At 43.6% G+C, this 27,163-nt stretch overlaps 1 protein-coding gene across 3 annotated transcripts in view; it reads right to left on the bottom strand.

The window, feature by feature from the left end:
• FYB1 (FYN binding protein 1) overlaps window positions 1–17,083 on the bottom strand; it is a 710,353-nt gene extending 693,270 nt beyond the window's left edge. For 2 of the 3 annotated variants that reach the window (XM_078674991.1, XM_078674987.1), the window contains exon 1: window positions 501–579. In XM_078674991.1, coding sequence (XP_078531117.1) covers window positions 501–503 — 3 coding nt within the window. In that variant the 5' untranslated portion in view covers window positions 504–579. Of the gene's footprint in view, window positions 1–500; window positions 580–17,027 lie in introns of those variants that run through there. The other variant, XM_078674989.1, reaches the window with a different exon arrangement.
• Window positions 17,084–27,163: the final 10,080 nt, after the last annotated feature.

The raw sequence follows: 27,163 nt of genomic DNA on the forward strand, positions 1-27,163 counted from the left end.
AGCAAATATTTAACCATGTCCTAGCAGTGCATTTCTGGGCAAGTCATAGAATATTTATGTGTACCATCTAGTGGCTAGCCCACTGGCCACCTCCCCAACCCTAGCAAAATGTATCTGCCTATGCGTTAGCCATAGAGGTAAGCCACTATCCTTCCTGTTACTGCCCAGTGCTGTGATTGTAACTCAATTTAACATTTTGTAAACTCCTAAAATATGGAATGATATCAGAAATAGTCGTTTTCTCCCCTGCACAGGCGCCTTCTGCTACGGTTCCTGGCGCTTGCATTAGGGCCCCTGGCGCTCTTGCTACGTCACAGCGTGTGTGCACGGTAAACGTCACAGTGCCAGGATGCCTGCTGTGAATGGAGCTGCAGAATTCCGCTAGTGTGCCGCTGATTGTTACAGTAATATAAAGCAGATCAGCCCTGATCACAAGCACAGTGGGCACTGCACTTATACCACACTCAAGAAATGCAAATGAGGAAAGTCGCTGCACTTACCATCCTTGTGGCACTTGGCTTTCAGCTGCTCGGAAATGCAGCATGTCCTCCGATGTGAAGCTCTTCCCTGCAAATGCTCTCAGCGCTCTAACGGGCACTTCCCTTTTTTTTTCTTCTTTTTTTTTTTATGGCTGCGGTCTATCAGCCCTTCTCATGGAAATGTCTCAGCACAAAAAGCCCTGCTTTGCATCCCTGTCCAGAGTCGAACAAAAGAGCTAGCAACGTGCCCTAGTCTGTGCACAAACAAAGTGAGCAGGCCACGTTCACAAGCATATATCCAGTGACGTCGCGTAGTGAGCTGGTTACCTCTTTGTGCAGACCCTTCTCGCACATTCATCCGCCCGACGCCGATACAATGAGTAACTTTAAATTATGTAATAGTAATGATAACGATTGGCTGCTTTACTTAGAGCCCCACGCAGAATCCCGCATTAATACCCACAAACAGTGCTTAATTTGTGATTGAATGAGTACCAGTGCCCACATTTCTGCCCATAAGCAAGGGAGGAAGGAAGGAAGGAAGGAAGGGAAACTTAGAAATACTGCTGCATCTCCTACGTAAGTGTCTTTCAATGCCCCCCTCCCCATCCCTATTCCCCCCCCCCAAACCCCTCCAAACTGATGCTGTGGAAGGCGTGGAGAGGCACAGAAATACTGTTCCATGGAATATGGGTAACTGTGTAATGAATGAAATGAAATGAAATGAAAGAGGCATTTGTAAAGCGCATGGCTACCCGTAGGCCTCCCAGCGCTAAGAAAAGATATGGACCGATTATCTGGCTGGGAATAGATGAGTCTTCAACATTTTTCGAAAGGAAAGATGATCTTGTTCCAACCGAATATGTTCCGGAAGATCATTCCATTTCTTGGAGGCAACATAAGAGAAACGTCGACCTCCACTTCTGGTCCTCTTAATTTTAGGTTCTATGGCCATGCGTCTACTTTCAGATCGAAGAGCTCTTTTAGGACAGTATGGGGAAACCATCAACAGAAGTATTGGTGGACCATTGGAAGTTAGAATCTTCTGCGTGATGCAGAGAGATTTAAACTGAATTCTCTCAGCAATTGGAAGCCAGTGGAGATGGTTTAACGCTATCCTCGCTGATTCTCTCAGGGGGATATGTAGAAGCATTCTTGCTGCACAATTCTGTACCTTCTGAAGAAGGTTTATCGTGTACTTAGGTGCTCCAAGATAAAGCGCATTTGCATAGTCCAGGCGTGACATTATCAAAGCCTGGAGAAGCAGCTTCTTTGCATAGAAGGATAAAAGAGGAAGAATTTTTCTCACCATTCTCATCATTCCAAAGCAACACCCTGCAACTTTCTTTGCCTGGAGCCTCATGTTAAGTTTATTATCAAGCCAGATACCTAGACTCTTTATGTAGTCTTTAGGTGTGGGCAGATTCCCCATACAATTGGGCCATTTGAGTGTCGGGCCTGATTGCAAAGTTTTGCCCACTATCATAAGGTCTGTTTTTTCTCCATTCAGTTGTAAGAAGGAGCTTTTCATCCAGGCTGAGACTTCCTCAAGGCACCTGGGGAGATTATGCACATCGTCTCCCAACTGATTAAGGGATACAATTAATTGTGTGTCATCGGCGTACGTCACTATTTGTACGCCAAATGGTTCCACAATTTTTGCCAAGGGGTGCATATAAACGTTAAAAAGGGTGGGGCTCAATGAGGAGCCCTGTGGCACTCCGCATTTCAATGGCATGATCTTGGAAATTGTGTCGTCTTCGAACACCTGAAAAGATCGTCCTTCCAGGAAGGATGTTAACCACCTCAGTGCGGTTCCTGTCACCCCCAATTCTTGACATCTAGAAATAGGGAGTTGGTGATTGACGGTATCAAAGGCCGCACTGAGGTCTAGGAGGATTATTGCTGCTGATCCTCCTGCATCCATATTTTTTCTAACTTCCTCAACTACGACCACCAGAGCGGTTTCCGTGCCCTGATGGGGTCTAAAGCCTGTCTGTGTTGGGTGAAGGCGATCATTGTCCTCAAGATATGAGGACAGAATGGAATTTACATATTTCTCAGCCATTTTTGCCAGTAAGCTCCTCCGTTTCCCAGAACCAACTTTGTGAATTTTGCGGTTTGTGCATAAACATATTTCTGTAAGCTATGTTTGAAATGCCATTGTAAAGGACAGTGGGTTACCCAATATACCCTTGCAGGCTCGGGCTGGTAATCAATAATGAAAAGTATGCCAGCAAGGGTATTTGTTTTGTAAGAGTCAATCACAGATTATAGACACATATATTATTCACATCTAATAGTCTATCCAACCCAATTTGTATCTGTTTGCTATTATTTGAGTCTCACTATTGAAGACAAAGAAATGAATCAAGATGAAAGAAATTGCTACACAGGAAATAAGTTTTATGAAAAATTTGTTATTTTTATGTATTTTTGAGAAGGGTACAGTTCAATATTTAAAATTGATTATACAAAATATTTCAAATGAACAAGAATTAAATCATTTACTCCGTTAATCCATCTGAACTCAAGTCCAATCCAACATAAATTATAATCAACGACTCCTGTATTACTGCAAAAGGAATGTCGCAATCAAAATTCAATCAAGATGTACAAGAGATGGATATTATAGTCAACGTTTGGGTCTTGTACTTGTTGACTCCTAAAGACCATCTTCAGGACAATCAATATTTACATAAAGATGAGACCCCTGAAAAAGATACAATGTGAACATTGTTATCTTTTATACGATAATCAATACATCAAATTATAATAACCCGTGTGCAGAAAAACAGTTTTGACCTTAGCTGAGTCTTGTAATACTTTTTGATACATAATTAAGTCTCATGGCCTGACAATCAAGTCAAGTCAAAGATGCTTTATTCGAGTTTTCTCATAAAAACACATACAATCACAAATATAAAAAACATCGCTAAAAAGCACCAATACCTTCAGAAAACATTAATACATATATAAAATTTTCATGAAATACAAATAAATAAAATACAGACGATCCCTGAGAACAATAAAAACAATCAGCTGCCTAAGACCCTCTGTCTGATAGTCCATGCCCATCCAAGATATTTAGCATACATAATTAATTCTTAGTACCAAACATCAGTTTCAATAGTGCTCGGGGCACATTGTGGGATAAGTTCTTTCACTTGTTAGAACCCTCTTTTTCTTCAATTGTATTATGTTACATAAAAGAAATCTAATGATACCACTTTGTATTGTAATCGGACTTAACAAATGCTTTTTTTCACATACTTCTTTGTAGAACAACATTTCTTGAAAATGTAAAACAAACTGTGAACCTCAACATCCAATATTAATGATGGTTCCTTATGACAATGAAATCATGCCTGTATTATATCAAATGTACCTGGTCAGTTACTCTTAATGCTTCGAACTGATAAAGAATTACTCGTGATTATGCCTCTGTCTTCACGATTGTTTCAAACCTGAGAAGGCAATTATTAAAATCCATTACTTTGCGCAAAAGAATCAACCCCCTTCTTCTAGTATAGGAGTTTGAGGGCAATTCTTTTTCAACGTTCCATCACTCAGCCCGATTTAAAAAAAAAACTTGTTACATGTTTAATTTGTAATGTCACTTAAGGCCTGATTGACGAATGTTCGTTTTATGTTCTTCGTAGATTATCGAACACCTACGGAAACGATAGTAAATATCCTTGTCATTTTGTTTATATCTTGTTGCTGATGATCACATTTTATTTGACTGAAAAAGCGACTATTTACATTTGTAAAAGATCTTATCTAATAGCCGCTTCTACAGTTTTCACTGTCTCTAGACGTCTGTGGCTGCCCACTGCGTGTAAGTGGTTACTTTAACTGATTTGCGCTAGTCATTTTACTGTTAATGAAAAGTGGTTCATGCCCATTCAAGAATTAATAGTTGCATTCTTTTTAATTTTATTTAAAATACATTTCATGATTTATTCGAGTTCGAACATACATTTAAACCAAATTTGCCTTTATCATCTTTGTACAGGTGTTGCCCGAGTTCTAAAAGGTTGCCAACACTTCTCTCATATTGTCTTTAAGTGCTCGAATAAATCATGAAATGTATGTAAAATGACTAGCGCAAATCAGTTAAAGTAACCACTTACACGCAGTGGGCAGCCACAGACGTGTAGAGACAGTGAACACTGTAGAAGCGACTATTAGATAAGATCTTTTACAAACGTAAATAGTCGCTTTTTCAGTCAAATAAAATGTGATCATCAGCAACAAGATATAACCAAAATGACAAGGATACTTACTATTGTTTCCGTAGGTGTTCGATAATCTACGAAGAGCATAAAACGAACATTCGTCAATCAGGCCTTAAGTGACAAAACAGATTAAAGAGGTACCAAGTTTAAAAAAAATAAATCTGCCTGAGTGATGGAACGTTGAAAAAGAATTGCCCTCGAACTCCTATACTAGAAGAAGGGGGTTAGTTCTTTTGCGCAAAGTAATGGATTTTAATCATTGTCTTCTCAGGTTTGAAAGAATCGTGAAGACAGAGGCATAATCACAAGTAATTCTTTATCAGTTCGAAGCATTAAGAGAACTGACCAGGTACATTTGATATAATACAGGCATGATTTCATTGTCATAAGGAACCATCATTAATATTGGATGTTGAGGTTCACAGTTTGTTTTAAATTTTCAAGAAATGTTGTTCTACAAAGAAGTATGTGAAAAAAGCATTTGTTAAGTCCGATTACAATACAAAGTGGTATCATTAGATCTCTTTTATGTAACATAATACAATTGAAGAAAAAGAGGGTTCTAACAAGTGAAAGAACTTATCCCATAATGTGCCCCGAGCACTATTGAAACTGATGTTTGGTACTAAGAATTAGTTATGTATCAAAAAATATTTCAAAACTCAGCTAAGGTCAAAACTGTTTTTCTGCACCCGGGTTTTTATAACTTGATGTATTGATTATTGTATAAAAGATAACAATGTTCACATTGTATCTTTTTCAGGGGGTCTCATCCTTACGTAAATATTGATTGTCCTGAAGATGGTCTTAAGGATTCAACAAGTACAAGACCGAAACGTCGACTAAAATGTCCATATCTTTTACACCTTGATTGAATTTTGATAGCGACATTCCTTTTGCTGTAATACAGGTGTCGTTGATTATAATTTATGTTGGATTGAACTTGAGTTCAGATGGATTAATGAAGTAATTGATTTAATTCCTGTTCATTTGAAATATTTTGTATAATAAATTTTAAATATTGAATTGTACCCTTGTGGAATTTTAGTTCGTGTACTGAACATCATCTACGCCATCTTGCAGACTCACGTATGAACATACACGACAGCCATTTTAGGTACCATGGCCTCCCTGTTCACGATCACCCTTCAGCACACTTCCCTGACCCTGCAAGCATCCCCCATGCACCCTGACCGCCCCCGCTCTCACATGCACAAGTCATGAACCCTTCTCCTTCTGCATGACGCTTTCATGAATGAATCACACCCCGCGCCTGACCAACACCTCCTTTCCTTCCATGAATACCCCTCTTTGGATAAACCCTTCCTCCACGCTCGATTGTCCACACCGATCCTTCCTTTCATGAATATCTCTCCTTTGATGACCCCTTCCTCTGAGCCCGATTGTTTGCACGGACCGCTGGTCATCCCTTAGCCCGAGGATACAGTTTATTACCCACTACTGTATGCACTGCCTCTCTTGAAAAGGAGCCACTATTGATCATGACCTCCCCAACCCCTGAGATTCGATCAGGCGCACACATTCCAAAGGAATTGGCAGAACACTCAGCTACGTGATAGCCCCCTCCCATTGTATGAGGGGTAAGGGCCTCTACTGTTGTCATGTGTTGGAGTGGGCCGGAACTGGGGGGGTGCCGGGGATGTCATCCTCATACTTCACAATGTCTTTGTTGTAAAGACCAGGCCCCAGAGAGGCTGAGAGAGCACCTCGAGACGATACCTTGTTGTCCGATCTGACGTGTTCCAATCCGTCGGAATAAAACTTGTTTCCTGTCTTCCTGTCTCCAGCGCCTGCCTCTTTATTGGATAACTTCGTATGGTATTAGAGGCGTTTTACGTCGGGCAAATTTAACCTAGGAAACATCAACTAAATCGCCTGACCATTTTGAATTGATCTTTATCAATTGGCGCCCAACGTGGGGCCCATCAGCGACACGTGGATCCAGTGGGAGAGGTCCCGACGACAGAGTGAACGACTGCAACGATCGGGAGAGCTCCTGTCCGATAGACCCTCGTCTGACAGCCGATCATCTGGACTTCACTGATTCCGAGCAGACCTCTCCCGAGTGATCTACGGTCCTGACTGGGAACCACCAGGAGTGCCGCGATAGCAACAGAGAGTAGAGGACGATCGGGGCGCTGGAAGCGGAAGACGAGAAACTGTCCATGCGGTCCGGGTAAGGTCGTGACACACGACAAATTGCGAAATTGATTGTTTGATTGTTTGAAAATACTAGTATTACTCATTTTATTGTCTCTGAGAGATTCTCTATTTGCAAACAAGCACAGAGTCGCCATACTCTGTTTAGTCTTTGCAGATAGTGAAGGGTAGGTAACGCGGACTTTTGTCCCTCATTGTACTCTGCCGTGCCTATTTTTCTCCCCATTGATTGATTGTTTGAATCGAGCATTGAGTTGTTCGAAGTTGGTTCTCTTAAGGATCTTCTCTGCTTACAAACGGGGAAGAATAGGAATATTCTCTCTCCCTTTGTAGAAAGTGAAGGGTAGGTAACGCAGGCTTTTGCCCCCATTGTAACCCGTCGTGCCTACTTCATTCCTCATTGATTGATTGTTTATCCAAACATTGACTGTTTGGAATTGGTTCCTTCTGGAGGTATTCTTTGTTTGCAAACAGCCTAGAATAGAATATTCTGTCCAGCCTTTGCAAATAGTGAAAAGATAGGTAGTGCAGGCTTTTGCCCCCCATTGTAATCCGTCATGCCTATCTTCTCCCCATTGGTTAGTAGTTGGGTCAACCCGGACCGCTTATTAGAGATGGACCATCCAGCTCCATTGGAAGGCACCCCTAATAAGGACATGTTTACTAAGCAAGGACTAGTCGCTATAGCTTATAGTAAGTTATGGCATAAATATACAAAAAAGAATCCCGAAAGTCAGTGGCCACTGATAGGTTCTTTTGATGAAAATAAAATAAAAACGTTAGAAGCAGCTGTAAAAATAAATAAGGCAACGCCCACTATGCTCGATAGTATTGGCATGTGGCGCAAAGAAGCAGAACAGCGAAGGAAAAGAGAAGAAGCAAAAATAGTGAAAGAGTTACGAAAAGCAGCCCATCTGGCCGCAAACGAAATAGATGAAGAAATAAGAAGAAGAGAGGAAGTTAAACAAACACAAGAATCAGGACTGGCAGGCGAATGCCCTGTCAGGACCCCCCCTACGCTCTACCCGGAGATGCCCTCCAAACAGCGGGCAAATGACGAGTTACTGCTCGGTCCTCCAATTATCTACATGCCCCCTCCTTATGCTCCCTGCCAGCCTCTAGCACAACACTCACCAGTTCAGAGTGCAGTTGAGGGTAACCATAGCGCTAGTGCCCCGACTCTTAAAGCCTTCGCACCGGCTGCATTGGTAGCAACACCAGATGAACTCGAGACTGGCAAACAGCTAACAGCCAGACCAAATAGGTTGAGCAAAGATGAGCGGGATGGAATCGACAAGATAGCAAAAACATTGGTAGAACGGAAGGAGAGCGAAGAATATACGATGAATATTCACAACTCACATGCCGGTAGTCACAGATGGTATTTCATTCTGCGGTTCAGCTACCACACCCTGAACGCATACGAGGATAGGTACCAGAATAAGGGTCCTGCAAAACTGACGACTCTATATAGAAGGGTCGATGTTGGAGATGGGACTGAGAGCGATGTGACGGACCTCTTCATGCAAACGCTTGAGGTCTTCCGCCACCTCGCGGAACAGAAACCAGAGGTCAAGATCACAGTCCCTGAGACGATTGAGCCTTCAGTAGTAGCAGCCAACACTATGATGCCTATCAGAGAAGCCGCCCCCTACTGGGTTCCCCCAAGAGGTCAGGGAACAAACGATGATATCAACCACGCAGATGCAAAGGGGAGGGTTGTGTATAATTGGGTTTACCAACCATGGGATCGGCAAGATATTTTAACTTTTAGGCAAACCCTGCCCGATTTAAGAAAGAACCCTACAGCATTCTATACCGAACTAGGCACAGCCTTGGCCTCAACTATAATGACTCTATCGGACATTGATTTGTTTTTCGGGTTGTGTCTGCCGGCCGATGTGTGGAAGCAAATCCGGAAAGCCGACCACACGGATCTGTTCGGACACACCTGGAAACAACTCAATGAACTAGATGGGCAGCGAGAGCCCGGAAAGAAACCTGTAAAAGACATACTGGAACTCCCAGACAAAATAGTGCAGAAACTAAAGACATTGATCCCAGAGAAGAAGGTAGACTGGTCGGTAGTCACGGCTTGCCGTCAGAAACCCCAGGAAGACGTATCAGAATATTTCTCCCGATTTGAAACGGTGTTCTCCGACTACAGTGGCCAAGACATGACCACCGCAACCGGACAACACCTATTCGTGCAAAACTACGTAAAAGGGCTATCGCAAGAGGTCTCCCAGAAGTTACAGACGAGTGAGAGTAGTTGGGGAGCCTCCAAACCTGCAGCTATCCTTCAGATGGCTCAGTATTATGAACACCAAAAGAACGAGAGCGAGAGGGCGAATGAGAAAAAGAAAAAGGACTTAAAGGAACGAGTGATGATTGCTCAATTACAGGGAGTGACTACAGGAAGGGAACGGTATAGGGGGAACTACCAGTCGAATGCCCCTAGGAATCCACCCATTAAAGACCGCAACCCCACACCCGGTGCTCCACGAACTGACCTCGATGAGAACCAGTGTGCATTTTGCAGAGAATTTGGACATTGGAAGTCCCAATGCCTGGCCCTTCGGGAAATGATTAAAAATAAAGAGACAAGGGACATGATAAATGGCCCCAAAACTGGAGGGCAGGGGCGAGGGCAGGCCCACGACACCATCAATGACCGACCTGGCAGATCAAACACATTTGACCGCCTCCGACAGAATCAGTGCCAACAGTCCGACTACAACAATGCTCACGACTCTGCATAGGACTGCCAGGGGCAAGGGAGGGATCCAGTCGAGCTCTGTGTTGACCAGCAAGGTCCTTACGTCACTGCTAAGGTCCTGGGTACAAAGTCTCCATTCTTGGTAGACACTGGAGCGACACGTAGTATATTATCAAAGCGACTGATTCCAAGGGCACCCTTGTCTGGCTCACACATTACATCGATAGGTTTCGATGGAACGCCCTCCACCAACCCCCTGTCTGAACCTATCTCCTTTGACCTAGGAGACAACCCCACTGACACAACATTTCTGCTCTCCTCCAACTCCCCTGACGCCATTATGGGTATTGATTTACTGAAACATTTCCAAGCCACTATTAGGTGTTCCCCGGATGGAATCCGAGTCATCCTGTACGACAACCCGAGCATGCCCAGACCCTACCCTGCAAGACATATGTACACCATAACAGATGCTGACCTATCCTCACTCGATACCCTACCCCTGTACCTATGGGCCAGAAACGACTCAGATGTAGGATGAATGATGATCGATCCTGTACACATAACTGTTCGACCAGATGCAATACTCCCGAAACTCCCACAGTACCGGATATCGCCCGAAGGCGAGAAGGCATTGGTAGCGATTATTCAGTCCTTGGTGGATGCAGGAGTGGTAGAGGAAGTGGTTAGTAATGTCTGCAATAGCCCTATCCTACCCATTGTTAAGAAGCAAGGTGAGGGAGATGAGAAAGCATACCGCTTCATCATCGACCTGCGAGAAGTCAACAAAGTGGTGGTACCACAATACCCCGTAGTCTCAGACATCGTCACCATTCTGACTCTCATCCCGTCCACCGCCACCACCTTCACCGTTATTGATCTTAAAAATGCATTTTTCTCTATCCCCATCCATCCAGACAGCCGCTATCTCTTCGGCTTCACTTTAAAAAACCGTTCATACCGATTTTGTAGAGCTCCCCAGGGCTACACTGAAAGTCCCAGCATTTACAGCCAGGCCCTCAAAAGACAGCTGGACGCCGTCCAGCTACCAGATGGAGTGGTGTTGATCCAATATGTCGATGATATCCTTTTGGCGGCCGACACCACTCCGCTTGCAATCACAGCCACTATCCAACTCTTGCACTTTCTTGCGGAAAATGGCCACAAAGTCTCCAAAAAGAAACTGCAGTTCTGCCTGTCCCAAGTAACATACCTAGGCCATCTCCTGTCCAAAGAAGGGAGGAAACTTACGCCCGACCGAATCCAAACCATCCTAGACACCCCCATTCCCAAAACACAGAAACAAGTCCGTTCATTAGTGGGCCTTACCTCTTTCTGCCGACAATGGTTACCGAATTTCAGTCTCATCATAAAACCCCTACTTTCCCTGTTGACCAAAGATGCCCCTTTCCCACTCCCTTGGACTCCCGAATGCCAAGCATCCTTTAAGGAGTTGCGGGATGCCCTTTGCTCGGCACCCGTTCTAGGAACACCAGATTACTCCAAGCCCTTCTCCCTCTTCACTCACGAAAGGGAGGGATGCGCATTGTCTGTTCTAACTCAACCCATCGGCGCCAAACAACGCCCTTGTGCCTATTTTTCTGCCACTCTTGATCCAGTCGCCAGAGCTCTACCTGCCTGCCTTCGAGCAGTAGCCGCTGCTGCCGTCTCTATCCGCCAGAGTGAGGGAATTGTACTTTCGAACTCTGTCACGGTACTAGTACCCCATGCAGTTGACATCCTTTTGAACCAGACCAAGACTCAACACCTGACTAGTGCACGATTGACAGGGTATGAATTGACTCTACTTGCACCCCACATCACCCTGAAGAGATGCACGACATTGAATCCTGCTACACTGTTGCCCTTGCCTGAAAATGACCCCGATGAGCCCCCTATACACGACTGTGTGACCCTCACGGACGAACAGACCAGGAGTAGAATGGACCTCCGAGACGTTGCTTTTACAGACCCTGATGGAGAACTATGGGTAGATGGCTCTTGTATCAAACTCCCAAACGGCACCACTTCTGCTGCCTATGCGGTGACGACAGCTCAAACAGTAGTTGAAACAGCTCGCATCACACAACGATCCGCACAGGCAGCAGAGCTAATTGCCCTCACACGAGCATGTATCATAGCAGCGGGAACCACGGCAAACATTTACACGGACAGCCAGTATGCCTTCGGGGTGGTTCATCATTTTGGGCTCTTGTGGAGGGAAAGGGGATTCCTGACGTCCCACGGCACGCCCATCCTTCATGGAGATCTAGTCTCTGCCCTAATTGAGCAGTTCTCCTCCCCAAACGATTAGCAGTAATCAAATGCCAGGCACACAAGAAGGTGACGGACTTAGTTGGACAGGGAAACGCGCTGGCCGACATCACTGCCCGAACCACAGCTGAGAATAGGGCAACGACACGCATGTATGTGACTAGGTCACAAGCAGAAAAATGGACTGACGCTAGGGAAACGATTAAGGACATCCAGTCGGCCAGCACACCTCACGAACTGACTGAGTGGGCACGGGTGGGTCTAAGGGACGATGAGGGCTGCTGGCGGACAAAAGATACAAACAAATGGTTGCTGCCTGATGCATACTTGATCCCCATACTGACCATGGCACACTCCCCTGCACACATAGGTTCTGCCCCCATGATTGAACTCATTTCCAAAGTCTGGCACAACAACAAGATCCCCGACTCAGCCAAACGCCTGGTCCAGCAGTGCCTTATTTGCCTACAACACAACCCCGGGAAAGGAACTGTAGTACCCTGGGGAGGGTTTGGGATCCCCGACCACCCCTTTAAGGTCCTCCAGATGGATTACATCCAGCTAGAGAGGTGCCAAGGCTTGAAGTACGTATTAGTCATTGTATGTGCCTTCAGCAAATGGGTGGAGGCCTATCCGACCCGAGATAACACTGCCATGACTACTGCCAAAGCACTACTGAAAGAGTTTTTCCCTCGCTACGGCCTTTGTCGAATTTTATGGAGCGACAATGGCCCTCACTTCATAGCTGAAGTTATCCAACTGATCCTGAAGGGGTTGGGGGTAAAACAGAGATTCCATGCAGTCTTCCACCCCCAATCCGCTGGCCTGGTTGAGCGACACAACGCTACACTGAAACTGAAACTGTCAAAGATAGTGGCCACCACAGGACTTAAGTGGCCAGATGCCCTCCCACTGGCATTACTATCGATGCGCTCCACTCCCACTAAGCACCACCTGACCCCCTACGAGGTTGTATTTGGGCGACCAATGAACCTCTGGACTGCCCCCAAACCGACCTCCATTCACGACGTCCCTGACGTCCTGCTGTCAGATTATTTATACAAGTTAACTAAAACATTGTCTGTCATTCATCAACAGGTGCAGCAGGCCATCCCCGATGCTTCCAGGGGTCCCGGTCACGATATCCAACCGGGAGAGTACGTCCTAGTCCGAAATTTTCAACGGGCGAAGAGTCTGGAACCCCGGTGGACGGGCCCCTGGCAAGTACTGATCACCACTCGGACGGCTCTTCGAGTGGAGGGGAAGAAGCACTGGCTGCACGCACACCACTGCAAGAAGGTTTCCTCGACCCTGGCCACGACAGAAAACGTCAGCACCCAAGACGAGCTCCTGAACAAAGACCGACCATCACTGAACTGTTATCCTGATACCGAGGCACTTGAACTTGCAAAACACTCTGATCCCACTGTGCCATCCCCAGAAGGGTATTTCCTGCGTCGAAAGGAGGGAGCTTCGGCTAAGTAGGCCACTGACTAAGTTAAAAATCTCAGAACGGTGACCCAAAGCAACCAAGGGTTACCCAGAGAGAAACTAAACAAAGTCTGTGGTTCTGCCCACTACCGAGCACCTTGAAGATGAAGATGATGGAAGCGCCAGATAAGAAGATGATGGAAGCGCCAGATAAGAAGACGTCGGAAGCAACCGGAAATACCCACTACAGGAACCCGAAGACTGACAATTTGCACCAATCAAAGACAATCGCCTACTTCATCCTTTTCCTCTTTGACCTCCTTCTGGATCTTGGAGGACAGCACACCCGCTCACCAGACATTGCTGGCCACTGTACAGCCAATCACCGTGAAAGAGCATCATTTGATCCCCCTTTCGCCTCAGCTCCGAGAGAGGCGTAGGGAGTTCTGGAACAATTCCTTCGTGCAACTGTTGCACCAGCACAACCTTGCTACAAATGCCACGAACTGCTGGATCTGCGGGTTGCTCCCGCATGCCACTGAACACTCTATACCTTTCATCCCTTCTCCTTTCTCAGTTCACGGCTCCTGCCTCGCCTGGTTGATCCTCTTGCAGGAGAGCAACAAGGACAACGCCGCTTCTGGTCAGACAGTGTCACACTTCTACTATGGGTTCTGGCTGAACAAAACAGGAAGAACGTCTGCCCCCATTTGTCCTGCGGTCTCAGGTTCCGCCTTCCTTATGAACATTCCTGCCAAAGAAAGAGTCGAAATGCAAGTACTCCACAATCCAGCCAGACCCACCTTCTCCCACCTACGGAAGCAAACAGCTGCCACCCTGACCGTGGCTCTGTCTGTCATCAATGTCACAGGACTTGTGTGTCTTGAAGGCCAGGGAACACAGCTGGTGGGTCACAGCTCCTGCCGCACCACCAGAACACTGGTCTCAGTTGATCCTCCTTCCTTTGTTGCTTCTCCGAATATGTATTTTGTTTGTGGCACCAAAGCTTACACCTGGCTCCCGAAAGGTTGGAGGGGTACGTGCTACATCGCCTTCATTCGTCCTCCCACGTATGTGGCCTCAGCCTACCACCACCGGCAAAAGCGCGCCGGAGATGTTGAACAAGCCGACTCCACCGGAGCACAGTTCCTAGATGCTGCAAAGGGACTTGTTCCTCTGTGGGGACCAATGGCAAACAGCCGCGCTATCCGACACCTAACTCAGGCAATAGAAACAACCATTAACATCACGGCTGGCATCCTCGCTAACAACACGGCTGAGCTTCAGGCAGTCCGCCTGGTGGCTCTCCAAAACCGCCTTGTTCTAGATGTGATTCTGGCCGACCGTGGAGGAGCATGCCGCATCATCGGCTCCAGCTGTTGCACCTACGTGCCAGATAACTCACCTTCAGTCTACAAAGCAATCGAACACCTCCACAGACTGTCCTCGGAGGTTCACCAGGAGCAGGAAGGATGGTCGCTTGGAGGCTGGTTCTGGGACACTTTGAAGGACTGGGGATGGAAATTGTTTACGTTTATATTGATACCAATCATGATGCTATGTGGGTGTTGCTTGGGTATTCAATGTTTGCCACCTCTGTGTTCACTCGTTTCCAACTGTATGTGCCCTAAGACTTTGGACTTTAAAACTGAGCACATGAGTCCCCTATACGAGATAGAGGTGCGTGGTCTCATGGGGATCGATCCGAACTGACAAGCTGGCGAGACATGTTAAAAGGGAGGACTGTGGAATTTTAGTTCGTGTACTGAACATCATCTACGCCATCTTGCAGACTCACGTATGAACATACACGACAGCCATTTTAGGTACCATGGCCTCCCTGTTCACGATCACCCGTCAGCACACTTCCCTGACCCTGCAAGCATCCCCCATGCACCCTGACCGCCCCCGCTCTCACATGCACAAGTCATGAACCCTTCTCCTTCTGCATGACGCTTTCATGAATGAATCACACCCCGCGCCTGACCAACACCTCCTTTCCTTCCATGAATACCCCTCTTTGGATAAACCCTTCCTCCACGCTCGATTGTCCACACCGATCCTTCCTTTCATGAATATCTCTCCTTTGATGACCCCTTCCTCTGAGCCCGATTGTTTGCACGGACCGCTGGTCATCCCTTAGCCCGAGGATACAGTTTATTACCCACTACTGTATGCACTCGCCTCTCTTGAAAAGGAGCCACTATTGATCATGACCTCCCCAACCCCTGAGATTCGATCAGGCGCACACATTCCAAAGGAATCGGCAGAACACTCAGCTACGTGATAGCCCCCTCCCATTGTATGAGGGGTAAGGGCCTCTACTGTTGTCATGTGTTGGAGTGGGCCGGAACTGGGGGGGTGCCGGGGATGTCATCCTCTTACTTCACAATGTCTTTGTTGTAATAAAGAACGTTCACATGTCTTAAACCAGTGTATAAAAGACCAGGCCCCAGAGAGGCTGAGAGAGCACCTCGAGACGATACCTTGTTGTCCGATCTGACGTGTTCCAATCCGTCGGAATAAAACTTGTTTCCTGTCTTCCTGTCTCCAGCGCCTGCCTCTTTATTGGATAACTTTGTATGGTATTAGAGGCGTTTTACGCCGGGCAAATTTAACCTAGGAAACATCAACTAAATCGCCTGACCATTTTGAATTGATCTTTATCACCCTTCTCAAAAATACATAAAAATAACCAATTTTTCATAAAACTAATTTCCCGTGTAGCAACTTCTTTCATCTTGGTTCATTTCTTTGTCTTCAATAGTGAGACTCAAATAATAGCAAACAGATACCAATTGGGTTGGATAGACTTTTAGATGTGAATAATATATGTGTCTATAATCTGTGATTAACTCTTACAAAACAAATTTCCTTGCTGGCACACTTTTCATTATTGAAATGCCACTGGGCACACTTAAAGCACACCAGAGATATGGATGTCAGTGCATCTTTTCATTGTGGATGTGGCATTTGCAGCAGTGAAAGAAAAATTGTGTTCTGAAGAACACTTGGGTTAAATTGTTTAAACTGGTGTGCATAAACCTTTGTGTTTTTCTGTGCATAATAACAAATAAGGCCAATCTTGCAGAATAGCTGTACACTTGCCAATTAAATATGCTCCAATCTGCTGACACATTCGAATCCAGCAGGGCACAATCAGCCTATCATCCCTCCAAGGTCGCTAAATTGAGTACCAATAAATTGGGTAGCCTAGAAACTGCATAAGTGAATTATGAAGTGCTATATTATGATCAGAGGACATGTGGCCCAATGGCTAGCGTTGCTGTCTTTGGACCACTTCACTAACCCTAGCAGAATGAATCTGGCTATGGGTTAGCCATAGAGGGAACCACTTCCTTTTTTATTAATGCCCAGCGCTGCCATTTTAACTCAATTAAAAACTTTGTAAACTCCTAATATATGGAATGATATCAGAAACAGCCATATTCACTCCTGGACAGGCGCCTTCTGCTACCTTACCCAATGTTTGTATTAGGGCCTGTGGCACCTTTGTAAAGTCGCAGTTGTGTGTGCACGCTAAACGTCACAGTATTGTGGCTGCTGTAAATGGAGCTGCAGAATTCCGCAGGTGTTCTGCTGACTGTGATTTCAAGCAGGCATGCACTATTCGCAAGCACAGTGGGCACTGCACTTATACTGCGCCCAAGAAATGCAAATGAGGAAAGTCGCTGCACTTACCATCCTTGTGGCACTTAGTGTTCAGCTGCTCTGAAATGCAGCATGTCCTCCGATGTGAAGCTCTTTTCAGCAAATGCTCTCACTCCGCGCTCTAACGAGCACTTACCTTTTTTTTTTTTTAATGGCTAGTGTTGCTGGCTTTGGAACTGGAGCACCAGGCTCAAGATCACTGATAGGCTATTCATCAAGGTAAATTACACTTATAAGTAATTTACATTTGTGATTTACTCTTACAGTTTTTAGTAACTTTACTACTTTTGATATGAGTGTGCAGTTATTCAGAAGTGTAGACACACAACTCTGCCCACTGAAAAAGGGGGATAGAGTCAAAGTTTACGAGTGTAAGTTACTGCTATCAAACAAGCACTCGCAAGCCAATATGTTTTGCCTATGCAATATCTATTGACTTTGTCAATGATTTTAAGACATGTTGCACATCAGTGCAGGCCGCCGTACAACATGGCCTAATGTAAAAAAAATATATATACAATTTTGTGGCCAGAATTTACCACGTCCTATGGCTTTTCTTCTTTAAGCCATGTTGTACAGCAGCCCGCGTTGCCATGCAACATTTCTAAAAAGCATTCAACAAAGCCAATCACAATAGCTAACCCACACATCACCCTTCCAGCGCCTGTTTTTCTGGCGCAGCACCGCCGTGTGAGAAGAATTTCTATACACTGCCACCGTGCAACTAAAGAAATCGACATAGCACCTGCCCACGGCTAAAGAAATCGCCGCAGCGCAAGTTCAGCGATTTGTGTCTCCAACAATCTCAGACCACCGCACTGACTCCGACGCAGGCCCTGCTGTGCAGCTAAAGAAACTTTGTATCCCCTGTATGTGGCTGCGGAATTTGATGCAACGCCTGGATCGGCACCGCATTGACCCGCAGCACCTTTATTTTCCACACATCGCACCTGTGCGTCAAATTTACATCAGCGCTGGTCTCAGTAAGTAACTGAGGCTGCATAATCATATAATCGATGCGTCATCTCTCCACGCAGTAAGAAACCAATGGATCACCTCCACAGTAAGGAATCAACCCATCACTTCCTCTCACAGTAAGGAACCGACCCATCACCTCCCTTATGTAGTAGTAAGGAACTGATGCATCACCTCCCCTGGGAGTAAGGAATCAACCCATCACCTCCCTTGCGTGTCAGTGCTAGGGGTTCGCCCTTCTCTGGACAAGTCCTCAGACCAATAGTAAAGAAGTTGGCATGGAAACTGGAATGTAAAACAAAGCTTTCATTATTAAATCTCATGAGGTGGAGCCAATTCACACAACACCCTTCGGTAGTGTATGAAGTAGCACCCTGAACATCAGAAGCATTGTCCTTTTATACCCACACAGGGGCTCAAAAGAAGGCAGTACAAGTACAGAAGAGAAAGGTTACATACATAAAAGCTCATACAGAAATGCAAAGTCAACAAGTGGGAGGAGCTAGCAATTGCTAATTCTAGTAAACACATCCTGACAGTTACACACTAAGGACAGGTGCATGGACAGTCACAGTCTCTTCTGCGCATGTGCAGAGTGGCAAACCCTAAATATAGTTTGTCTCTAAGCAGAGTAGAAGAGCACACGACAGCAAGGTAGGACAGAGCACATGGTGAGCACATGGCAGACAAGATGGCTGCCGAATACAAGATGGCTTCAGCTAAATGCTAACCCCGATCCCAGCCAAATTGCAACATGCGTAGCAGTAAGAAATCAGCGCATCACCTTCCTTGCGTATAAGGAACCAACACATTGCTTTGTTTTCCAGCGCCTCACCTCCCCCTGCGCCTGTATTCATCTTGTGTTTTTTTACGCATCCCAGGTACTTTGTACCAAAAGTGACGCATCATAGTTTTCTCTGAACTGAACTGATTTAAACCTTTTAAAAATATTATTTTGAGTTGTGTATGTTGCCTTTTTGTCGTTTTAATCTTGTTTGGTTTAGATAAAGATACTGTATTTTTCTAAACTGGTGTAGGTCCATTCGTAGTGTTTTCACTCTGTTACTGTTTGTGTTATGAACAAATGCTTTACACGTTGCTACTGAGATAAGCCTGACTGCTCGTGCCAAGCTACCAAGGGGGTGAGTAGGGGTTATCTAAGGTGTGTAACTCCCTTACCCTGGCTAGAAGGAAGGGTCCCTATTTGGGCAGGGTGCAAGCCACAGCCAACTCGAGACTCCCCTTTCTAACACCCCTACAAAAGAATATGTCCCCTTTAATGTAATCTGGTGTGCATGTAAAATACTCTAATGCACATGGGCCAAGTGTGCGTTATATAAAATGACAAAACAATCATATTTGCGCAAAAGCTACAAAGTGCTATTCCGCTGAACAGTCATACATGGGAGTGCAGGGTGGTAGAAATTTTGTTGATCCCCGCAAGTTCCGAAATGATCATTCACAGCAATATTAGGAAAAATAATAATTTTCTCCCGCTCTGGTGGCCGACCTATCAAAACTATGTGAATGCTCTAAGCCCAAGGATGGCTGAAAGCAAATATGGACTTCAGGGGTGTGGGTGCAGCCTGATGACAGGACAGGTTACTCCCCACCCGATTTTAAAAAAATATCACTTGCATTCAGTATGCTTTCTGTACTCTGGGAGATATTTGGAGCAAATTCTCTAATCTTTCCCTAAGGAAGAGAAGAGAATGAATGTTGGGGCGTAAGGGATTGGAAGTGTGGACCGATATAGGGTAGCCCCGACCCCCTTTATTTTTTTTAAACATTCATAGGTGTAGTGGGCTGTTTGGCTCTCTGACCACCATAAACCCCTCAATCTGCCCAACAAGGGAACAAAAAGACTGCTGGGGATTGTTATGGAGTGGGGGCACATTCCAATGATTGGGCAAACCTCTACACTGCATCTATTTTTTTTATTTTTTTTTAAATAAACTCCAATGTGATCAGTGAGCTTTGGATTCAAGGGATTTACCTGAAAGACTGTTATTGGCCATTTTGCTGAGGGGGTATAGACTGATGCCTAGATGGGGCATTCTCATTCCTTCTGTTTTAAATCATTTTTCCCTGGAGTCTAGTAGGTTTTTTGACCACCTCCCGGGGTGCATTTTGAGGTAAATCTTTCAATCGCCCCCCATTGGGGGAAGAAGGGCGGTTTTATTAATTGGGAGAGCACTGCCGCATGCATGAGAAGGCTGTTCTCCTCGTGCCTAGTGGATAGATCCATGCTTCGAGCTGTCCCCTGGGGTGGATTTCCATACAGGGATAGACTAAACAGAGGTAGAGCTGGAATTAGGATATTGTCTTCTTTTTTGTGACCCTTTTCCATCCTTATGAAATTGAAAACAGACTGCTTTCAGTTTCTCACTGTGACCTCAGCGAGAGGTAGTATGCCAGAATATTAGAGACAAACATATTGTCTTTACATATTTTCTATGTAAACTATAAAAGCATAGACTGCAAAAATATAGAGAACAATAATTCATCTTAAAATAGGTACGTATATTGAATCTAATTATTTAATATTATATTAAATTTAAAATATATATTAACATATTACATTAAAAACATACAAATAATATCACAAATATATAACAAATGTTATTTACAAACAAACAAAAAAATATCAAAAATAAAAAGTATATACTACACAAAAATTGAAAAAATAATAAAGATGATGTAAATAAATAATTTGAATAAATAAACACAAATAAATAAAAATACCAGTGCTTGATTGTAATTACACACAGGAGATAACAAACATTATAAAAATTGAAATATTAAAACAACATAAAAAAACGTATTGCTCCAAAAACAATTAATTAGTATAACTTTTGAAAATAAATCACAAAAACTATAAAAAGAATCTCATAAAAAGTACAATTGGAGGGGTTTTCCTAGCCAAGGGGTTGGGCAATTTCTTGTTTGCAACACCTACAATTTACATTGTTTTTCTCAAGAGGGGTAGGTTGGGAGCGTCTGCTATTCTCACAGTAGAGCGGGTAGCACCGGTGTGGACCAAAATGGTGACATTGTGACAATCTATATCAACATCGACATAAGGTCCACTCTTGTCAACCTCTAAGACTGCGCCAAGTATAAGTCTTCCTTTCCCCTCAGGCACCATCATAAAAACTGATCGGTGCCTAAGTCATTGAAAGCCTCCACCATGGGATACTGCTGGAATGGAACTTTACCAGAAGAGACACTCTGCAAAGTTTGCGGTGTCATCGGAGGCTGCAGCACTGGCATCACAGGGACTTAGGGTCCTCTCATATTTTTTAATCTTGGCCTAGAAATACTCTGAGACTGCAAAGTGCTTCCCTGTGGCTGATTAAACCCCCCATTCTGATCTTGATTTGCAGGATTTAGCTGACATTTGCGCTTCCAATGCCCCAACCTATTACAATAGTGACATGAGCGGGTTTTCTTTGAAGTAGTCACATCCACTCCGGTTTTAGGATCTACTGGTACACCCCTACCTCTTTCTTGCCCATGTATATCTCCACCCTACTGCACTTAAACTCCTTGTGAGCATGTTCCGGTTTAGGGACAATGTTTCCCTGAAGCGTTGAACCTGACCTCCTCTCTGAATAGCCTTCATCTACTCCAACATCAGTTTCTCCTTCATCCTTTTGTGTTTCATGTCAATCTCATCACTACAATATTTGGCATAACACAGAATTTCGTCAATAGACTTGTTCTGCCAGCATATTAAATGTTGTTGAATTATCAAGCTAATTTCAGTTTGCAACCCTGTCACAAATTTAGACATAAACTATCTCATATTCTTCGTCAAAAGAGTATCTTTCCCACTGTAATGCTTAAACGCCTGCAATGACCTTTCGTAATAGGCATGTACTGTCTCCTTAGGCTTCTTTATGGTTCTGTCATTCTTAACCCAGTCAACATCTTGAGGAGCTACCTTAGTCTTCAGCCATGTGATCACTTGATCATATTTTTTCATTACCACCAGAGACAGACAATGCCTCACTGGATCTCTTCAAGGCACACCGTCAGGCTACTCTATAGCAATTTTACATACAGACCACAGATCACTTGGAGCCACAATTTCAAACAGCGTGTTAAGATCAATCAATAGTACCTTCGAGATTTTCACAAAATGATCCACCTGTTTGTACCACTCTACAGGTTTTTCCCTCATCCTCGGGAAGTCATTTGTAAATTTGTCTAGATCACCCCTATTCCAAGGCATATGCACATATCCTCCACTTGACACCTCTTATATAGGGAAAGCTTGAACACTTGCTCCCTTTTCTTTAGAAGACTTCCATTTCACCCATCTCTCTTCCCACTTATCCAGAGTACTCCAAACCCGAATGCATATTATCAGTTCCCAAATTTGGGTTTTAAGTCCTGGCACTCTCAAATTCTCTATGTCTTGATCACTAAAGGCAAGTCGATGATTTTTCTGTAATGCCTTAGTCCATTCCATGTCAACTTCAAACTTACTGGCTAATTCAGATAGCTTTGCATGAGCCTCGCTTGCCCTCCTAGTAACATCTTTGGTGATACAAGCAGGCATGGCCCATGCTGGTAAGAGCAGTGGGGCGGGCAGGGGGAGTCGACAGATGACAATGAGGGAAACTTAAATAAAAAAAAAGAAAACCACTTACCTTGTGCTCGCCGCATTGCCAAGTCAGTGATGCGGCGAGCGCAAGTTAAGTGGTTTTCTTTATTTTAAATTTAAGTTTCCCTCGTTGTCGTCTGTCAAACCGCCCACCCTACTGCACCGCTCTTACCTGCACAAGCCGCGCATGGGTAAGAGTCTATTTTATAAAGCGCCAATGTTCCATTCATCATTGCATGCATCTCAGTCTTCAACATGAGCACATCCATCAAATCCACCTTTATGGCGGACTTAATAGTCCCCTGACTTTGTTCTGTACCCTGGCCCTCTCATTAGAGTTACTACATTCTTTCAACCATTTCTCTAAATCCAGGACATCAAATACGTTTAGGCTCTCAGTTGATCTCTGTGTATTCACAGTTTCTTGGGGCATGCTGTTTCGCCCTCTGGGAAGTGTCTCCCATGCGGATGAGTTTAACCCCTTTAATTCAGAAAAGGGCCTAACCGTTCCTGATCCAATTGGGACTGCCAAAGTATCTACAGTTGCTACACAAGGGGTGCTTGCATTCATCGGTGTTTAGGTAACGTACCTTGTGTGAGGACTCTCTACTCTTTCCTGTGCTGCTCCCCAGTCTGTTACTCTGGACTTCCCCTGGTCCCCGTTCCCAATTGGATTCGGATCATATAGGGGAACGATAGGCCAATGGTAACCGGCACTGTGAGAGCATTCGGAATGCTCGAAGTAGGCCAGAGCTACAACATCCAGGGGCTTCTGTAATTCCTGTTCATATCTCCTCCCAGCTTAGGACTTCCCTGCTGAACGAATCCCTACGACAATCGAGTTGGGAGCCACTGGAGCTGACGCACTTACAGTGTTATTAGTGGCATCCAGACTTTTCCCTGTTCCTGACTGGCTATATGGAGGTGAATGTTCTGCCAACAACCCATCAAACAGACTATCACCAATATCACTGTCGCTGTCCTCTCGTCCCTCGCCTTCTTTACCCTTCCATCCTCTCTTTCCTTCTTCCCCCATATCGTCTCCATCAGTAACTAATATGGGGTACAATCTCGCTCCCTCAATCATGTCTACTCTCCACCTCTTTGTTGATCATCCCACCTAGCATCTGAATATGCTTGCATCGCTTTCGTCATTTTCCTTTTGAATTGGACCCTTATTTTGACATGTGGTGCTCGCTTCCGCACATTGAGTGCTTCAAACTGCGTAGGTCTAGGTAATGGTTTAATTGCAAACAACATTTCTCTCAAATGGTGAATTATTCTCAGATTAAATGTGTCATAGTGTAGAAATGTCAATGCACTCTTTTTCTCTGTGATCTTATGCCAATTCTTAACCCAAATGATAGTGTGAAGCCCTACTTTAGTTGCCATATAATGAGCTGGCGTATCCTCCAGGGGTGCCTCTTTACCCATTCTAGTAGGAGCATGCTCATCTCCACTAAATATTTCTCTTATTGCTTTAATACACCACATTTTGCCCTTCTACTTTGTAGTACACAATTCATCTTTAAATTCTCCAAATTCTAACAAGACAATGTCAAATATTTGATCCAACCTATGCCAGCGCGGTACTCTCTGACGTCACCTTCACCCTTTCCAACAGCTCACCCTCTTTCACAATTTTCTTCACATACACATGATTCCTTTCAAACTACAATTTTCTGCTGCACTAAAAAAATCAACAGAATTCAACCACACAAACAATGCACTCGCAAAATGAAATCTTGTGTAGTGGGGAATCACCTGAATAAGTACCATTGATGACTTCTCCAACAAACCGCACAAAACTCAACAGACAAATAGAACAGAGTATCTTCTGCACCTTACTATATATCGCTGAGATCTTAGGACACGTCAGGCCCGATAACAACTTTAACAATAACTTTTCACCACATTCACAAAACTCTCACAACACCTTCGCCATACATCATAGAACCAATTTTTCAACACAATGTAGCATACCTACCACGGTAAACACCCAAAATATAGAATAAAAAATATCGAAAGGACAAAATATTGAATAAAAAATATAGAGAGGACAAAATATAGAATAGACATAATATAGTTGGAAATTATATCGACATATAGGTAAGTAATATCGAATGTCTTTATATCGAATGTCAATATATAGTATGTCATTATATAGAATGTCATTATATAGATTTTTTTAAATTGTATTATATGTTAGTATATGTGTTAAAAGTATATATTTTTTAATGTATGTTACATTTTTTTAAAGATAATTAATTTTATGTTAATTCATTTTTGCGATTATTAGATCCGTAGCGGGTTGTGGGTTTATAAGGGAATAGTCTGGGAAGTCATTTAATTTAATAAAAAAAGAAAAAATGATTAATAAATAATTCATTGTTTAATAATTATTATTATTGTTTAATTTTTGCATATATTAGTTCCATAGCAGGTTGTGGGTTTATAAGGGAATAGGGTGGTAAGTAATTTAATTTAAATTAAAAAAAATAATAATTTATTAATTAATAATTTTATGGTTTATAAATAATAATTTTTAATGTATGTTTCAATTTTTTTAAGATAATGAATTTTATGGTAGTTAATGTTTGCGTATATTAGATCTGTAGCAGGTTGTGGGTTTATGGGGGAATAGGGTGGGAAGTAATTTAATCTAATTAAAAAGTATTAATAAATAATTCATTGTTTAATAATTAATATTGGTAATTAATTTTTGCGTATATTAGTTCTGTAGCGGGTTGTGGATTTATAGGGGAATAGGATGGGAAGTAATTAAATTTAAATTTAAAAAAATGATAATGAATTAATAATTTTATGGTTATTAATTAATATTGGTAATTAATTTTTGCATATATTAGTTCTGTAGTGGGTTGTGGGTTTATAGGGGAATAGGGTGGGAAGTAATATAATTTAAATTACATTCTTTTTTTATTAATTAACTAGCAGCCCGCCCCAGCGTTGCCTGGGGCAGAAAGGGGCTAGGGGCAGTACTCCCGCCCGACCCCCTCCCGCACCGACTCCCTCCCGCCCCGACTCACTCGCACCCCCCTCCCGCCTGACTCACTCCCGCCCCCCTCCCGCCCTGACTCACTCGCGCCCCCCTCCCGCCCGACTCACTCGCGCCCCCCTCCCGCCCCGACTCACTCGCGCTCCGACATTTTCATTTACTGCTGCCTCCTTCTTGCCTCCCCCTGCATCACACAGTCTCACTTTCCCTTTCCTTACCTGTGCTGCCGCTCCTCACTGCACAGCCGCTCGTCACTGCACCGCCCTCATCCTTCGTCGTCATCACGCACGTCGCGTCGCGGCCAGCGCTAGGTCCCGGCCGGCGCTACTTTCAGGGGACTACTTTGTTTACAAACTTAATTTTTTTAATTTACATTTAAAAAAAAAAATTATATATCCTATGTCCATCTACACACCCTGACATTTTCATAGATGTATCCGGTGTGTAGATTGGCGCTGTGGTTCCCGAGTTTACCTGGCCAAAAGGTGCAAGTTCTCTCTTTATAATAGTAGTATAGATAATTCTTTAGTAAATAATTATTATTGGTATTTAAGTTAATTCACTTATTAATAAATATTTAAAAAGTTATTAATAACGTTTTTAATTAATTGATAATTATGTAAACTATGTAAAATGTTATTAATTAGTAATTTATTACATATTAATGATTAATATTTACTGTATTAATATGTTCATTATGTTTATTTTTTAGGAGTTTGTTGTGTGTTTATAGGGGAGTATGGTGTGTATTAAATTAATTGAAAATACATTTTTATTAATATTTATATAATATTTAATCAAAGTTATTTTATACTGTTAATTTTTTAATTAATTTAGATATCATTTTTATTATTTTTTTCTTAACTGTGATTAGCTAAATAATTAAACGTTAATTAATTATATTAATGTATTAACATTTTAGACTATTGGAGGTGACGTTTATAGTGGAAAATAGTGGGAGGTAAATAAAATGTAAATAATTAATTATTTTCTAATTAATTTGAATTAAATGGTAGGACTGGGTCTATTAAATTATACCTCTACGCTATCCAACACTTTACCTACTGTTCCACTCACTGGAGTGGGAATAGTAATTTTTATTCTCCCGCTATCCAACACTTTCCCTACTGTTCCACTCGTAGGAGTGGGATTAGTCATTTTTACCCACCCTCTATCCAACTCTTTCCCTACTGTTCCTCTCACTGGAGTTGGAATAGTAATTTTTATTCTTCCGCTATCCAACACTTTCTCTACTGTTACACTCACTGGAGTGGGAATAGTAATTTTTACCCACCTGCTATCCAAGACTTTCCCTACGGTTCCACTCATTGGAGTTGGAAAAGTAATTTTTACTCTTCCGCTATCCAAAACTTTCCCTACTGTTCCACTTGTGGGAGTGGGAATAGTAATTTGTAACCACCTGCTATCCAACACTTTCCCTACGGTTCCACTTGTAGGAGTGGGAATAGTAATTTGTACCCGCCTGCTATCCAACACTTTCCCTATTGTTCCACTCACATGCGTGGGAGCCTGCGCATGCGCATTCCTCGCCAGGACTGCACA

Source organism: Lissotriton helveticus, chromosome 2_1 (genome assembly GCF_964261635.1).
Source record: "Lissotriton helveticus chromosome 2_1, aLisHel1.1, whole genome shotgun sequence".
Taxonomy (NCBI): Eukaryota; Metazoa; Chordata; class Amphibia; order Caudata; family Salamandridae; genus Lissotriton; species Lissotriton helveticus.